This window comes from Brachionichthys hirsutus, chromosome 5 (genome assembly GCF_040956055.1).
Source record: "Brachionichthys hirsutus isolate HB-005 chromosome 5, CSIRO-AGI_Bhir_v1, whole genome shotgun sequence".
NCBI lineage: Eukaryota > Metazoa > Chordata > Actinopteri > Lophiiformes > Brachionichthyidae > Brachionichthys > Brachionichthys hirsutus.
In genome coordinates this window covers 2895791-2912429 of record NC_090901.1, presented here as the reverse complement: position 1 = coordinate 2912429, position 16639 = coordinate 2895791, and the positions used below count along the sequence as shown (strand labels likewise).

The 16639-nt window shown below is 44.3% G+C and overlaps 2 protein-coding genes across 2 annotated transcripts in view; both read right to left on the bottom strand.

Moving 5' to 3' along the window:
* Nucleotides 1-9865, bottom strand: part of igf1ra (insulin-like growth factor 1a receptor) — a 51353-nt gene extending 41488 nt beyond the window's left edge. The window contains exons 1-2 of the mRNA XM_068739265.1: nt 9763-9865; nt 3179-3742 (exon numbers count right to left, since the gene is read on the bottom strand). Of these exons, the coding sequence (XP_068595366.1) occupies nt 3179-3742; nt 9763-9865 (667 nt within the window). The remainder of the gene's footprint in view (nt 1-3178; nt 3743-9762) is intronic.
* Nucleotides 9866-11609: 1744 nt separating this feature from the next.
* LOC137894124 (high affinity choline transporter 1-like) lies at nt 11610-16264 on the bottom strand. The gene is made up of 6 exons (XM_068739597.1): nt 16114-16264; nt 15843-15991; nt 15504-15650; nt 14632-14785; nt 13381-13598; nt 11610-13284 (listed from the first exon to the last, which is right to left on the bottom strand). The coding sequence occupies exons 1-6, from the start codon at nt 16262-16264 to the stop codon at nt 12784-12786; spliced, it is 1320 nt and encodes a 439-aa protein (XP_068595698.1). The 3' UTR covers nt 11610-12783.
* Between the last annotated feature and the right edge of the window lie 375 nt (nt 16265-16639).

Sequence of the window (16639 nt, the reverse complement as noted above, 5' to 3'; positions counted from 1 at the left end):
TAAATCGCAATTTCCTCCTGTTTGAGTTCACTGCAGTTGCCATCTTTCAGCATAGAATGCTGAAGCGTTTTAATTTAAATCAACCTGTTATTACAGATTATATCTTTGGCCGGATTCAGTGGGACTACAGCCGATGCAGGGTGGAATCAGCAGACAAAACGTAAAAGGCGGTTTCAGTACGTGGTCTTTTTTTTTTTTAAGCAGACACGGCACGCCCTCCGACGTTTGTTCATCAGTATCAAATTACATGTCGGGATATGATGTTCCTCAAAATCAAACAGCACGTCTAGATAAGGGTCCAGAAACTCCACCGGAGTCCTCGTGATCCACGTGAGGACTAGTAAGTGCGAGAATGTGAGCCTCCCTGTGAAGTTATGAAGACGAACCTGCCTTGAAACTGGGCACAGAAGCATGCTTTTCCTGTTCACCTGCCGAATATAAAATTGTTCCCTCTGTCTGATCTGTCTCTGGCTGGGGCCCAGTTTCTGTATCGAAAAACAGAAACCTTCGGACTCTATTCGAAGCAAGCCCGGACACATTTGAGTTCGGGGGAAAAGACGCGAAACTGAAAGCGAACACCGGGCAACGTCAAAGGATCAAAGCCAAACAGCAGCGAGGAGAGACCGTCTCCGACAAGTAAACAGACGGTATATCTGACAGCCAGAGCTGTTAACAGCTCCTGATAAGCCCAGTGGAGAAGAGCGAGGTGAGAATAGAGGAGGAAACACCAGCCGACCAACTGACAAGGGAGATCCCGGCTGAGGAGAGATCGCTAGTGAGAAGAATGGACAGACAAGCGCGTACAAACACATGAATGCAGGGGCTCGGACGATATTAAGAAAGCATGGGGGGGCATTTTTCAGCCCTCGGAGGAAAGCGAACTGCAGAGCGCGAGCCGTTCAAGCTTGTATACTTGACATTTGTCTGACATTTCCCCTCAGCGCTCCTCCTCCTCCTGCATGCAGCTCCTCAGTCAGGGCCGCTCCACGCGTCGCTGCCCGCCACCAAAAAGCACCTCGGCTCCAATCTGCACTTCCCATCCAGACAGAAGTACAGCCTTAACCTGGCCCAATCGGCCCAGCATCAAATCTCATGTAAAACACCCCCAAACACTGAAATGGGAAACAGTTAGAAATACATGTGGAAAGTGGCATTCTGGGGGTTTTTTTTTTTTTTGCTCCACAAAGCAGTAGAAAGGACCAGAGGCTAAAGCAGCATAGTAGCGCAGACAGCACTCCGTCCTTACGTCGTGTAATTAAAGAGAAGGCCGGGCTGTATTGACTAGAAAACCACTGAATGCCCTTGAAGGAACATCTACACTGGAGAAAAACAAGGCAATTATGTAGAATGGTGAGAGAAGAAAAGAATTTGAAGCAGGAAGAAGAGAGGTAGACGCATCAATCCTTTAAAAAACAAAACAAAGACAGGGTGATAAATGTTAAGTGAAGTCTGGAATATTGAACGACTTCAGGAAGCTCGTTTAACTTCATTCCGCTCCATTATTGTAGCAACTCCTCTTTTTCCTCGCCGTCTTGTCTAAAGGCTTTATCTGCAGCCTCGAGACCTCGGCCTTCCAGATGAATGCGTTCACCCTGACCTTGGCCTGGGGGGGGCCGAAGAGAGAAGGGAAATAGCTCAAACAATACAGCCCACCCTGCCTCTCAAGCCTGACATGTGAAAACAACAGAGGGTTTCATCTACTGTGGGAAGAACGGACGTGATCTGAAGGTCGTCACAAGCAAAGTGCGCCTCTCACAATGTAGCGTCTCGAAGCAAACGCGTGTTGCCATGGAGGTCAGTGCATCTGACAATAAATAGAGCCACACCAATAAACATCACAGTTTTTCTACAGACATGGTCACCAGGGACGCGAGCTTGATTTCCACTATTTGTTCCGCGGGTCCCCAGGGGTGAGGGAGGGTGGCGCGTTTGAGATTCCCAAATGACCATGGGAGCCGTACACAGGTCTTGAATAGAAAATGGCTGGCGGGACATTTTCTCACCATGATTTAGTACAAGTGAGACAACAGAAGACAAAAAAGTCAATTTTGATGGAATTAATTGCATCAGGGAAATGTGCAAGTGCAGTTTTCAGATTGGGAGCAGGCAAATCCAACAGACAGGCTCGTTCGTAGCCTCTGGAAAATAAACAAATACAGGGAAATAGCACTGAGACCCAAAGCTGCAGAACCACCGAAGCGTACAAAAGAGGTACAGCCAAGAAATAAATGTGATATAAAAAACAAGAAACAGTTTTGGGTTTTTTTTGGTGACAACGCGACCAAACAGGAGCCTCCTCAACGGCTCGGCTTTATCTGTCTGTGCCTGTGGGAGCGTTTCACAATAAAAGCAGGAAGTGCCTTCTACAGAGGAGGCATGAGAAAGCTAAATTGCTTGCACCAATTTTCCAGCAGAAAAGCACAATCTGTCCCTCGCTGAAATCTGAGGAAAAAAAATAAAGAGCAGCGTCGCTTTGTAATGTTGCTGCCAGCTGCTACACCCTCGAGAAGCCGAGACCAGACGACGAATACGCAACTGAATAAATCCACGCAGCTCAAAGCATTTCAATTTCATCCATTCTCTTTCAGACGAGACGATGGATGGGCGAGTTTCAATTCCAATACAAACAAATCATGCGACCCCGCGCTGAACTGTGCTGAAGAATTTGTGACCCTGGCAAAAGCCAAACAAGGACAACCCACCCCAGATTCAACATAGCCTTTTCCATAAATTGGAACGATTCCCAAAGGCAAATATTTAGCTGACATGGTCCGCAGGTAGACGAGCTCATTCCTTGGCAGAGCAACTGAGCGTACCTTTCTAAAAACCTAATGCTCTATACTGCAGCCATCCTTCACTCCACAAATAGCCTGATCTAAAGACGAGGTCTCCATAATGAACAGAGAGGGGGAAATGTTTGCACTGGCCCCTGGACAATCCTGCAGCTCGACAGAAATGGAGGAAAAATATTGCTCAGATTCAAGGGATTTGTTTCACGGGTGCAAAAAGGAGCACAATTCACAATGGGAAAGCACCTACCTCGATCAAAGTTACATTTACTGCGGAAAATATTGTAGAACTACCACGACCGTCGTGCATTTTTACGAGCGCCACATTTAAAGCATGTTTGACGCTATTGTCTGAGGTCAAACGGAAAATAAATGACAATTCACGGTACCTTTCTGGCACTGGTTGGAGGTCCAACAGCGGTAATCGTAGTTGTCATCGAAAGACGTCCTCTGACAAAGAGGGTTGTCCTCCATGATGCCCGGGCAGACATTGTCACATTCCTTCTCCTTCTTATTCCCATTGAAAACGTTGTTGAATTCCGCATCCGTGATGAGGGACCAGTCCACCGAGTCCAGGTAGCAGAGCTCGGGGTTCTTTTCGAACCGCACGGCGCCCCGGGTGATGTTCCTCAGGTTGTACAAGCCGATGTCTTTCAGGCCGGTCATCTCGTAGATCACCAGCGCGTAGTTGTAGAAGAGAATGCGGCCGCGGATGACGCTCAGGTTAGGGAAGAGCACGCTGAGGCTGTCCAGGCCCGAGACGCGAAACACCAGCAGGTAGCCGGTGATGACTGTCAGCTTCGGGAAGCTCAGCGAGCGGAAGACCTCCTGGTTGATGTTGTTGGTCTTGTCGGTGATCAGCAGGATGTGCAGGTAGCCCTCCACCACCGTACAGTTCTCCAGCCGCCTGAACTCGCTGATCTCATTCCGGATGTCAATATCTGGCCCGCAGACTGGAAGAGACGACACATTAAAATTCGGCTTAAATCTTTCAATAATGAAACGAGGAAACAAAATAAAAGCAAGCGCTGAATGTTAAACATGGATTGACTTGGGAATGCACCAGACTAGCCTGTAGATTGCTTTTACCAAAAGACTTTAATTCTGTATTATTTTATCATTTTAGCCTTTTGTTGTTGCTGTCAAGTGAGTAATGTTTGATTTGCCTTGGCAACATTTCATACGCAAAAACAATACAGAGCTCAGATAAAGACAAAAAGGCTCATACACTGGTATACAAATTGTAATTAATGATTTCACGTCTGCTTTATTTTAACAATACAAAGATACTATCACCACAGTGAACAGAGATAAAGACATTTCCAATATAGAGGTAAACTAAATTATTGTTTCCGCTTCCTGATCTCAAGCTGACATGCTGGAATGCCTCCTGTGTCTGACATTGAATGCTGAGGCCACGTCTGTAATAATGAGTCCGTCACCTCAGAAAACTCCAATGTTTAATTTAACTATTCCTTTGCATGGAAAACCACACTTGAACCCGTAGTGCCCAGAGCGCTAACATATGCAAACACACACACACACTCAGTAAAGATCAACAACAAAGTCTCCATTCATTCACGCTCCCCTCTAATCGCGCCAATCAATTACTTGACCTGGGAATTAATGGTAAACGATAGTTGTGTTAAAGTGCTCTATTGCACCGTTTCAAAAGCCTTCCTGTCTGATGCATCACATCCTTGTCTGATGAACTACACAACCTTTATTTATGAAGAACAATCCTGTTTGTCTTAATAAATAGTTTATTAAAAGTAAATCTGACTTAATCATTGGCAGAAACGTGGACGTCATTACAGGCAGCTGTCGAGGTCGGTCAATTTTACATTTGAAATACCCGGACGTGTTTTGTTTTTGTTTTTTAAACTTGACCTTTTAGCCATTTGTTTATAAAGGTCAAGTATTGTATCCATTCATGTATTGTCTTAACTAGCTATTGTACCAATTAGCCATAATGCAAAGTGATTTTTAACAAATTACCAATTAGGTTTTAATGAAATAATTCTAGGTAACTATTTTTGACAAATTACACGTAGCTTTTTGTAAACCAATTCATTGTCCATTATTCTATTGATAACTCGTGAACGATTATGTTTTACTTAGCGATTTGAATCAATCGGTCGATGCATTCAAGGTAAACACTTCAACCATTCATTCAGAGCTTTTGGCTGTTTGAAATAGCTTCCAATGATTCTATCTAGCTTAGAAATGTATTCGCTATGTACAGCTTTGTGTTCAATATTTACGAGGGCAATGAGTGACTTATGTCATCACAGAGCGTTGGCCCATTACGGCAGTAAACAGGTTGCCTCTTATTTGAACCGTCGAAAAGGAAATCCACCGTGCAGCAGGGAAACGGCTTGACGTGAGCCCGTTGATTAAACCTGTTATGCTCTTATGGAGACTTATGACGCCACCTCGGCTGTGCAATGAGACAGACAGGCATGTCTCCAAGTCCAGTCTTCGATCCGTCACCACACATCATGGCTAAAGGCTCAAATGAAAGGGCTAAACCGGCTCCTATTCCCAAAATAAACAGCGTGGAGCAAATCTGCCTTTTTGCATTTTGGAAGAGACACAATGGTTGTAGAAGTCATTCAGAAACGAGGACGTGACCGCTCTTTGGCATTTAGTTAACCACGAGATGGGCATTTCCTCTCAAAATGTCCTGTGAGTGAACAAATAAAGCCTTGTTTGATATAGTCCGTTCAAACTATTCTGCCAAAAATAGAAGCCACATTGTTTATCGGGATGAAGGGTGGGAACTTCGCTCGTCTGAACGGAAACAAATACCGGTACTCCAGGAGCGAATCGTATTTGCTTTTGCCGATCGACACCAATGACCCCTGGGCTCCACTTGGGAGCCATCGAGCTGCATGTCTCCTTTGTTTCATTGAGAATTTTCTCTTCGGCAGCAGCCGGAGCGAGGGGGGGTGGAGCTACTCACACACAAAAGTCTAATTTGTTTGTTAGTAAAGAGAAACTCGAGGCCCCACTTCCTGATGAGGGCATTACTAAAAACCAGGGGGCATCTGGCCAGAGAATGGTAAGGGGGGGGGGACAGAGATACTATGACGGATGGGCGATAATGTTTCTGCCAAGCATCACTATCTGAGGGTAAAACCAAGACACACAGAAACTGCTGAACGCTCGGATATCCCTGTGCCTTTTCTCATTACCTGATTGATTTACGCTCATACCATGTGTAAAAATCGAGAGGGGGGGGGGATAGAATAGAAGCAAAGGAAGGAGGAATTAAAGAATCCTCTCTTTGCCGTAGCTCCAGGAATGCCAAACATTTCCTTCCAGCTCGGTGGGATGTTTGTCTAAATTGGGATTTCAGACTTCTTGGAGGTTGCTTGTTGTTGATTGTTACGTCACGCACGTTGCTTATATAAGATTTAATGCATAATTCACTATTAATTAAGAAGAAAGGAAATGATGCGCTGACAATATTGACCTAAGAGTGATGTAGATCATTTAGCGTCCACAGAGAGAGAGATAAGCCTGCCTGCTGTCTCTCTTTGCTCTTCACGCCGCTGTGCAAACACATTCCTCACAATGCAATAGGCTCCACTGGCTCGTGTTTATGATTGATAAACCTTGCCCTGGCCCTCAATGACACACACACATGCAAACATAACCCTGTGTATCTGTCAAATTAAGCCTAAACTAAATCTTACTTTTGGCTGACAGGAACAAGAGATCAAAATCTGCACTTAAAGACTGCATGTTTATCAAAAGGCCAGAGGCTGAGCATTGTGGGAAAAGCACAAAAATGTATCCTTTCCCAAACAACCAGCTGTAAACTCCAGGAAGGTCGTTAGGAAGACTCCTCTGCAGAGTTGGAGAGGAGTCTTGTCGATCTTAAGTAGGGATGTAAAGATGTACTTCACTTCCTTCTTGATATGAAGCAAAATATAGTAAATGATCGCCATTGAGCCTGAAATCCTGATTCTGTTGAAGTGGGACAGCTTTTCCCCACTTCTATGATCCATAATCATAAGACATAATTTCTTCATTTACAATCGGTATTCATCACAGCAGTGAGGGCAGTGTGTGGTCACATCCCCTCACACCTGCCACATCAACTGGTTCTAATCCCCGGCATACTGGAAGTCATCTGACCAACAGTCTGTTGGGCCACTTCCCTCGGAGGGCCTTGCTTCAAACACAGCACTCGGCTCAGATATCACCAAACCTCTAACAGTGACACTACTCCATCCACATCACAACAAATCTCTCACAAACACACAAACGCACACGAGGTAACAATCTCTACGTGCAAAACACCGGTTCTCTGATGGAGTAAAATGAAACAGGTTCATTTTACTTTAACTTTAACTGTACTGTGAAAGTGAAATAGTGTGTAGTGAATTCATGGTCATGAAATGATTTGATGAAAGTTTAAAAATATAATTTAAAAGTAATACATTTCAAAATAAGAGAAGGAACAATGAGGGACTTTATCAGGATATGCATTTTTGACCTAAATCGCTTTGAAAGTATTCCTGATATTTACAAGTTGTCACAAAGAAAGCAAAGTTAAGTGTTGCTTTAATATCAAGTGGTAATCTAGTCAATGCGTATCCACATCTTTATATCCGACGGTTTGGTAAGCAAAGACAGGAAGACTTTTAGCACCAGACAAGCTCAAAACGGTGTGGATCAGCGCTCAGCTCTTGTCAAACAGCTTTGGCCTGATAAGGCGAGTGCCATCCATTAGAAGTGCTAACATCGGCAATCACCTCACAAATTGTACAATAACTCCACGGGCCATTACCACCCAGGCCCGCAACGGAGTTCACGTGGTTGGCTGGAGACCGCGTCTGAGCAAATTCAGTGACGGGCCAAATAAAGTGTTTAATTAAGCATTGTAAAGCTCGGCTGGCAGCCGAGAGGAGCTGCAGCGCCGCGTTCGACTAGCCCAGTGACACACTTCCACGGCCTCACGCAGGGGCACGCCACTGACTCGGGCTGCCACACCCGAGTCCTGCTGCAGGGGCACGCCACCGACTCGGGCTGCCACACCCGAGTCCTGCTGCAGGGGCACGCCACTGACTCGGGCTGCCACACCCGAGTCCTGCTGCAGGGGCACGCCACTGACTCGGGCTGCCACACCCGAGTCCTGCTGCAGGGGCACGCCACCGACTCGGGCTGCCACACCCGAGTCCTGCTGCAGGGGCACGCCACCGACTCGGGCTGCCACACCCGAGTCCTGCTGCAGGGGCACGCCACTGACTCGGGCTGCCACACCCGGGTCCTGCTGCAGTGACTCGGGCTGCCACACCCGAGTCCTGCTGCAGGGGCACGCCACTGACTCGGGCTGCCACACCCGAGTCCTGCTGCAGTGACTCGGGCTGCCACACCCGAGTCCTGCTGCAGGGGCACGCAGGAAAGCTGCACAACACTCGCTCACACGCATGTACACAAACACACTTGGACACACAGCACAGGGCTGCGAGCACTCGCCACACTTCCTCGCTGGGGGGGTGAGACATGGCATTCCTGCACATAGCCCAGCTGGTGGAAGGGGGGGGGAAGGGAAGGCACGGTTGTAGGAGCAGGGGGGCGTCTAACCATGCAGGTCCAAGATGGAGCCGGGCCACCTTGTCACCCATCAAATCAGCGTTCCTCTTTTCACCTTCCTGTTCTACGGTTGCCCTTTTTCATGCTTCATGCACTCCGTGCCAGCTCCGGTTGTTTTAAAGTGCTTTATCAATAAAGTTTAGTTTGAGATGAAACATATAATAAATGAGAAGATCATGAGTCGTCGTGGTTTTAAAGGAGAAATCCATTCAAAGAGAAACACGACCGGAGAACAAGCTTCTTCCAAAAACTACATTCTAGTACACAATTCCTCGTAAAGAATTACATAGCACATAACTTGTATTTATTTATGTGTGCTTCTTCTTCTGGATTTGTTAAATTATTTCTTAGCCATGTTGGTATTGATTAAACAAAGCTTAGCTATTATATTTGCCCATCAATGATTTAAAGAGATTCCACTGAAAAACCAAACGCCACAAATCGACCAGTGATAATAAAACGAATGGCTTTATCTGCTGATCAATGAAAAGAGAAGCAATGTTTATTGACCCCCCCACATTAATTCACAGTTGTTCAATTTTAGCAAATAGAAAAAGGAATCTGTCGTTTTTGCATAAAAAAAAACACAGAGTCGGATTAATTTTCCAGAGGAAACTTAAAGTATTCATGGTGAAGCATTTATGAGCCCATTTTACAGTTTTAACTCAACATTAAAAACCACAGCAAGAGCAGTAAAACTGACAGACGTCAAAGACATTTACGCACAGCAAGTACTTTAAAATAAAGTCTATATTTTAGGAACATCCATGATAAACTATGAATAGAATCTGTTTTGGTGATGAACAGAATCTAATATTCACCTCGTTTCCACCGTTTTCAACAGGTTTAAATGTGTAGCTCGACATTTTCTAAAGTTTGTTTTCCTTATTCGTTCGTTTTCATCGGTGAAAAAACAGAAAACCGAAATCTAAGGCTATCGATCCGGTATAAAGTAGAGGGCGATAAGATGCGTGTCCTCTGACGTCTGTTTGGTTCGCTCTTAAGTCGCGCCGGTTTATTGGAACGTTTTTTACGCAGCGGCGCGCATAACCACGAAATGCAAGATGGCCACATGGTCGTAGTAACCTTCAGTTGCGCGCCGTGGATCCATCCTCCGAGAAGGTCTGGCGTGGGACGTGACGTCCCTGCTATCTGGCTGTGTCACTGCAAAATCCACGAAACTGCTGCGTTAAATTTGGCGACGTTGCGCGCAACAAAGCGCGCGTTTGTCCTCCGCATGGTCTTCAGCTCGTTCTATCGGTGTTCTTCCATCAAAATGTGATTTAGAAGAGGCCGAGCGGAGTTACAACTAAATCTACTCCCACTTTAATCAATAAACATGAAATATAAATCGATAGGAACTTACTCTCTCCACGTGCGGAGCAGACGCAGATGGAAAAGACCAAGAGCGCCAGAGCCCAGAACGAGGTCGGGCCCCCCATCGGCGCGTCCGCGCTCATGCGCCTCATCCTCCCCTCAAACAGAAAGGAACGAGGCCGGGCCGGCGTGGAGAGAACACGATGGTCGCCCAAAAAGACAACCTTGATGAGGGGGGGGGGGGGGGGGGTGCCAGCGGTGCGTCCTGTCCCCCCCAAAAAAACAAATCTATAAATATAATCTTGTGTCTGTATAAAGTGATGAAGGGAGACGTCTAAAGCGGTCTGCTATTTGTGCCCATCACGGGGGGGTGGGGGTGGGGGGGGGCACGCAACCCACTAGATGATGATGGTGATGATGATGATGGTGATCCCCATCTTCAGTCTCCATCTCTCGGAAACAGCCGATCAGCGCGATCGGGCCTGGGCGAGAGATCGATGATAGAATCACAAGCAGAATGCATGAAGGCCGGTTCCGTTCACCGGAACACCGGAACACCGGAACCCCCCCCGTTTGAAAACCAGATTTACGTGGAAGAGTCGGGGGGGGAAACAGAAAAACACGTCCGAATCCGCAGGGGTGGCGGCTCGGTGGCGCGCGCGGGGGGGGGGGGGGGGGGATGAATGAAAACCCCTTTTTTTAGCCGATTCCCGTCAACCAGCTCGGGAATCGCTTTTTTTTTTATGAATAATTTATTTCCCAGCTCCTCCGGTCGGATTAATTAATCCCGGTTAATCAATCGGGCTTTTGCAGCGCACGGAGAAACGCCAGGCTTGTGCCACGCAACGGGTCTCCAGCTGGACGGAGCTCGTCTCGGGTGGGAGGCAGAATGTCCACGGGAGTTGTCCTTTCGGCGGGCGTTTTGTCTTTTATCCTCGTAAAATAAAAATAGACAAAGAGAATCTCCCGATGCGTTAATCCCGAAGGATGGAGTCCTGTATTCCCCGTAGCAGAACGCGGGCTGTGGATCTCCGTGGATCTCCGTGGATCTCCGCTCCACCGTGGAATCTCTGCTGTAAACAAGAGTCTGCTACGGGTAAGGTGGCCGGGGGCAGGGCGCAAAAGCCGGACTGGATTTCTACACGGGATTCCCGCACAGGAGACGCGCCACTCCAGTCTGGCGCGTCTCTCCTGGATATACTGACGTGGTTTCTTTTGTACAGTTAGTAGTATCGATCATAAATATAAATACATGAAAAATAAATGTCACGTTTTTATTCACAGATCTGAGACGGGTAGCTTTTCAAGATCGAGTTTTTTTTTTTTTTTTAATTCTCCAAAAAAAGAAGCGAAAAACAGGACGACGTCGGTTCGCTTCTGTTTTCATGTTTGCGCACCGGCAGGTCACAGACTCCGACTAAAACCTGACATGGAGTTCCTCATTCGTGGACTGGCAGCTCAGTCCTCGGCGTTCATTCATCTCACGGAAACAACAGTGACGACAGCGTCCAATGGGCGTGTCCTGCACGCAGCTTCAAACGTCGTCAAGCATCACCTTGCGTGCAGGTGTGCGACAGAAACGGTATTAAACAGATACTTGATTGTTTTAAATTCTTAACACCGTTTCTAAATTACATTACTGGTTAATACCGTAGATAAAATGTAATTTTAAACCTGGACTTAAAATATTTTGAATGTAAAATAATAATAAATAAAATTGAATTACAGCATTGTAATCAATCGAATGAATTCGTGAAATATATTCAAGCACACATTGTCTAGCCAAAATTTAATAGAATTTATGATATTCGTTTTGTATATTAATCGCTAGCAACAAAAACCAAACAAAAACGAAATCCCGAACAAAATCCTTATTTTGATAATTTATTTATTTTTTCTTAAATCCATTTACAGAGACAACCCAAGACATAAATGTTCGATATTTTGTGCAGCGATGGAAGGAAGTTGCTTAGGAATGAATGTGCGGCACTTTAGACAGGAGGAAATGAAAAATAACTGTAGACCTGGGTTTCATTCGTTTTATAAAATGAGCAAACTCTCAAATCGAACTGCAGTTTAGAATTTCTTCAGGACAGACCTTCTCGTGAGGGAGTCAGTGCGATTCAGACTAAATACGCACTTTTACTGTTAAATGTCTCCCTCTACTGATACAAACGGAGAATTGCAACAAGCATGTCGAATTAAAACTGCCACTGGAAATCAGATAATCGCTTACAGATAAAGGAAGAAATACTTCTGGGTGTTAAAGACAAGAAAGGATAATTTTATAATTTGAATAGCGAATTTTCTGTAAACAGACAGAATTTAATTCCCAAATACATTTTAAAAGACACAAATTTCATCAAATACAAACATGAAAGATCAAACTTTTTTTTTATGAATACATTTAATCAGAAGAAATTAATTAGAAAATGACTTATCCCCACCAGAACACTGTAAAGTAAATGCATCATTATGTGGCATCCATCCATTCCTCCAAAAACACTGGTATGGATATTTTATATACTCTGGAGAAAAGGACCAACCTTAAGAGTCAACTTAAAATCCATTTTCCATGAAAAGTTATAGAAAAATCAAACACAATATTGAAAAGGTACAATCACGGTGCATTTATTTGTAAATTAATTTTACATCTAGCAAGCAGCAAAAAAAAAGGAAAACACTTCAAATACCTTCAACAACCTTTCCATGGAAACAAAAAACCAAACATATTTTTGCCATATATAGTACTATATATATACTGTATATATGTACTATATACAGTCATAGCCAATAGTCCACCGATGGTTTCACGAGTATTGCTTTGTCTTTCCAGTTTTTCATATATTGCCAAGAGGTAAAATAGCCTTAAGAAAGTATGATAATGGGTAATGGTGAAAAAAATACTAACAGTGTTGAGCTCTGTTTATAAAAGATAGAAAGTATTTAATGTCCTTTTATTTTCTCTTAAAAATATACATTTATGTTTCTGCAGTCTATCATTATACACTACAGAAACTGCATAATGTATGCAGGAATGAAGAAGACTGGTAAGAATTTGCATAGAAATTCAAGACAAGAGTTGTGTCATATAAACACGTTCCTCCTCCTCCTCCTCAGCCTCCATTTTCTGTTTGAAAACTCCCAATAAATCCCACGACTGAGGAATTAAATGCTGACGGAAACCAACTTCCATCATTTTGGACACGGTAAGAATACATACCAAGGAGCAAAGCATGGCCAGGGTCCTGTAGGGAAAATGCTGAGTGATAACTCCGTCCTCCTCCCTCCAGCCAGGAAACAGGAGGACAGGAGGAATCCCAAGCATGGACTCCCCACTCAGCAGACGGAGCAGCAGTCCGACTACGTAGCCGCAAATAGCACCGTAGCTATTAGCACAGCTAAAGAACAGAACACAGATAAACTCTGGGAGGATAATGCAGTACAGGAGTTCTGTACTCAGCAGCCAGAGGGCAAACACACTTTCTCCACTGAAGGCCAGGCCCATTCCTGCCAGTCCGACCAGCAGCACGCAAATACGGATCACCCACTGCAGCTCGCGCTCCGAGGCCTGCAGGGAAGCAGAGAGTAAAGGGATGCAAAAAATATTTATTTTGCACAATGCTGACCCCCCCCCCCCCACACACACACACACACACACACAAACCTGCTTCCTCAAAGTTGACTTGTATATGTTTTGTGTGAACATGGAAGCTGACGACAGAAGAGCAGAATCCATAGAAGACATCACAGCTGCAGCCACAGAGCCAATGCCCAACACTGACAACCAGGTGGGGGTGAGGTACTGCAGGGCCAGTGGCAGAATCTTCCCCGCCTCCCCTCGTTCAAAAGGAGCGGGTAGACCATACGCTGTCTGGTTCCAGTCTTAGAGGGCGAGAGAGGGAGAGATTGGATACTTGCATGTCTGAATATATTTTGTATTACTGTATTTTCTGGACTATAAATAATTTTTTTCATCATTTGGCTGGTCGGGCGACGTTATAGTCTGGAAAATACAGTACTTTACGCCTCCTTTTTGGCTCGTGGTGGAAAAAGGGAACTCGCATAAACCGGTGATACTGGATTTGAACGAAAGTTATTGATTTAACAAACTAAGTCAAATGAGGAACAACCAAATGAATGAAGAAGGCAAGGGCCAGCGGGTTCTGCTCAAATCAAAGAAATATCGCTCTAAGGCTGCAAGCTCAACTAAATCACTTATCGATAAATCCAATAAAAGACAAACACAAAAACCCCTGAACCGAGTGTATCTAAACAGTTTCAACTAACAAATGGGATTTTGGGGAAAATTGGGACAAATGGGCTTGTCTTTTGAATGTTCTGTATATTTATTGAGCTTTTATTTTATTTTATATGTTTTTGTTTTGTTTCTTTACTTTATTTTACTTTGGTTTGATTGTTTTCTGGTTCATTGATTTTAATTACACTGCTGTGTCCAGCACTTCGGTCGACTTTGTTGTGTTAAAGTGCTTTACAAATAAACTTGGATTGGATTGGATATGGATCCTGAATAGGCTCTGTGTTTTTGCTTGTTTGAGTTTATAAATTGTATCTTTGCCAAACAACAGAGAATAATTTCACAGCAAAACAAATTGTCATTTTATACTGCACATTTTTCAGTCAAAAAGCATGAGAATATTTTGTAAGGATCTAACTAGCCAGATATTAGCAGAGAGGAGTGTCGGCTAAATTTGAAGTAAAAAAAAAAAATGTACATATTATTGTTAAAATTGACATTAAGCTGTGGCTCAGTCGGTAGAGCGGGCCGTCCAGGGACCGATAGGACAGCGGTTTGAATCCAAGCTCTGACTCGCTAAGGGGCAAAAAGTGCTATACTGTATAAGTGCAGTCCACTTACTATGATATATCTATATCTACAACACAAACTTTGATCTACCTGCTGTGGCAGCCACGGCTCCTATGACAACTGAAGGGATTCCCATAATAAAAACTGCCACGGCAGCAGCAAAGCAGGTGATCTGAGCCTGAGCAGAGGAGGCTGCAGAGAGGATCCTCTGGTACAGAGCCTGGTAGGCCAGGGTCCCCAAAGACTGCAACACACAGCCATGCACAGAAACCACAAGCTTCAGCAGGGTTGCATCTGCTGCAGCATAGTTAACAAAAGAGATTTTGAGATCAGCAAATAATTGACTCGGCTCAAACACAGTTTTGAATGATTAGCTGCTTCTTATTAGTCACTGTAAGTGTTCCTCCTGTCCTGTTGTTTTGCTCAAATGTAAGAGAAGAGGAGAAAGTTCTTCTTCTTACAAACAAAAAATGCTTCTAAATTTAGTCTTTTCATGGTAACTTCCCCCGATTTTCATTACAGAAACCGCTCAACAAAAGGAAAGCCAGCACAGGAAGAGACTCAACAACACCAATAACTGTGTAATAACCATGTAAGGAAAAAGAATTCCACTGAAATAAACATGAAGTTAAAACTGCTGTGGAGAACTCTGGGAATGTTGAACACACAAACATGCACAGAAGATATTTTCCTATTGTACAAATCTATTGTAAAACATTGTTCACACAGTAACAGCAGCTGAAACGGCTCGAGATAGTCTGAACTCAAGTAAAACTCAAGTGCAGTACTAACAGGTGTTCACAGATCATATGACATGTCACAGCAGGAAAACCGGTCCCAGTAACACAATTCCCTTCAGCCTCTCCGGGTTGGATGAATAATTGAACGTTTTCCTTGTTGTATGCGATACCAGTATTCTGTGGATACAACTTAGGTTGTGATCTTTCAATGACATTACTAACCAATAGCATCATTTCATCGATCCATTTTCCTGCATCTGCCAGCTCCAACTTTCCTAACCATGCATTTGCATTTGACTGGTTGAGATGTGCTGCTGGTGAGACGCCAGTAACTGCAGGACTGAGGGCCAGAAAAGGAATACAGAGAAACTGAAACGAAAAGAAAAAACACGTGTTTAATATCAGCTTAGATTTCTTGTAGTACTTAATGAATCATGAATGCATTTGTCAGAAAGGTTGTTATTTTTGTGGTCCCCTCGCTCCTCTGAGTCATTTCATCACTGGCATTGTGCCCCCCCCCCCCCTTTCCCTCCCTCCCACTGCGTTTCCTCCGTTTCTCACCAGGCTGAAAAACATGAAGAAAAGCTGGATAACATCAGTGTACGCAACAGAGTAGAGACCCCCTAAAAAGGTGTAGAAGATAGAGATGCCCGCTGAGATAAAGATGGAGATGAAAGAAGACAGCCCAAGAATAACACTCATCGTTCCCCCTGAAAGAAAGAAAAAAAGAAAACACAAAATAAAATAGAAATGTCACGTGGGATTCATCATCATCATCACCATTTTGATATTAAGGGTGGTGTATGAAGACGAGGATTGATGTGTGCCTTACCTAGAGCAGCAAGGATGCAAGATACCCACAAAATATCACTGACCAAAGCAGGAAGGAGGAGTGCTGCGGTAAACATGTTGCCATAGCGATGCTGAAATGGATCCAACATAGTCAGGTAGCGCTTTGACCTCATAGGTTTGGCAAAAAACATTCCTCCTTAAGAAATAAAGCACAGGTAAAAAGAACTGTTGGAGGGAGACAAATGTAAAACCATTCTATAAATGAAACGTGGGGATAAAGGCTATTCCTTTTAAGGCGAAAGGTAGAACAGGGGTCACCTCCTTTTTTACTTAACGGGTCAATCTTTGTTTTGGTGTGTGAGCATGTCATGCCATTTCTGCACGACAGTTTGTCTGTGAGGAATGTCCAAGCCGTTTGAACAACAGCCTTGATTGGAGGATTATTTAGATGATATTGTTCTGCAAAAACCGAGGCGCAGAGGCCACGACATGCACGATGAAAGGGCAATGAGACAAAAAAGAAAAAAAGGAGAAAAGTTGACAGTCAAAACAGAGCTCTCAAGACA

Bases quoted from the DNA above. Each gene is read 5' to 3' on its own strand.
- LOC137894124 (XM_068739597.1), bottom strand. From the start codon at position 16,264: ATGTTTTTTGCCAAACCTATGAGGTCAAAGCGCTACCTGACTATGTTG. The intron at 14,786-15,503 runs GTTAGTAATGTC...TGTGTGTTGCAG, and splicing joins TCGATGAAATGATGCTATTG to TCTTTGGGGACCCTGGCCTA. The intron at 13,599-14,631 runs GTAGATCAAAGT...TCGCCCTCTAAG, and splicing joins AGCCGTGGCTGCCACAGCAG to ACTGGAACCAGACAGCGTAT.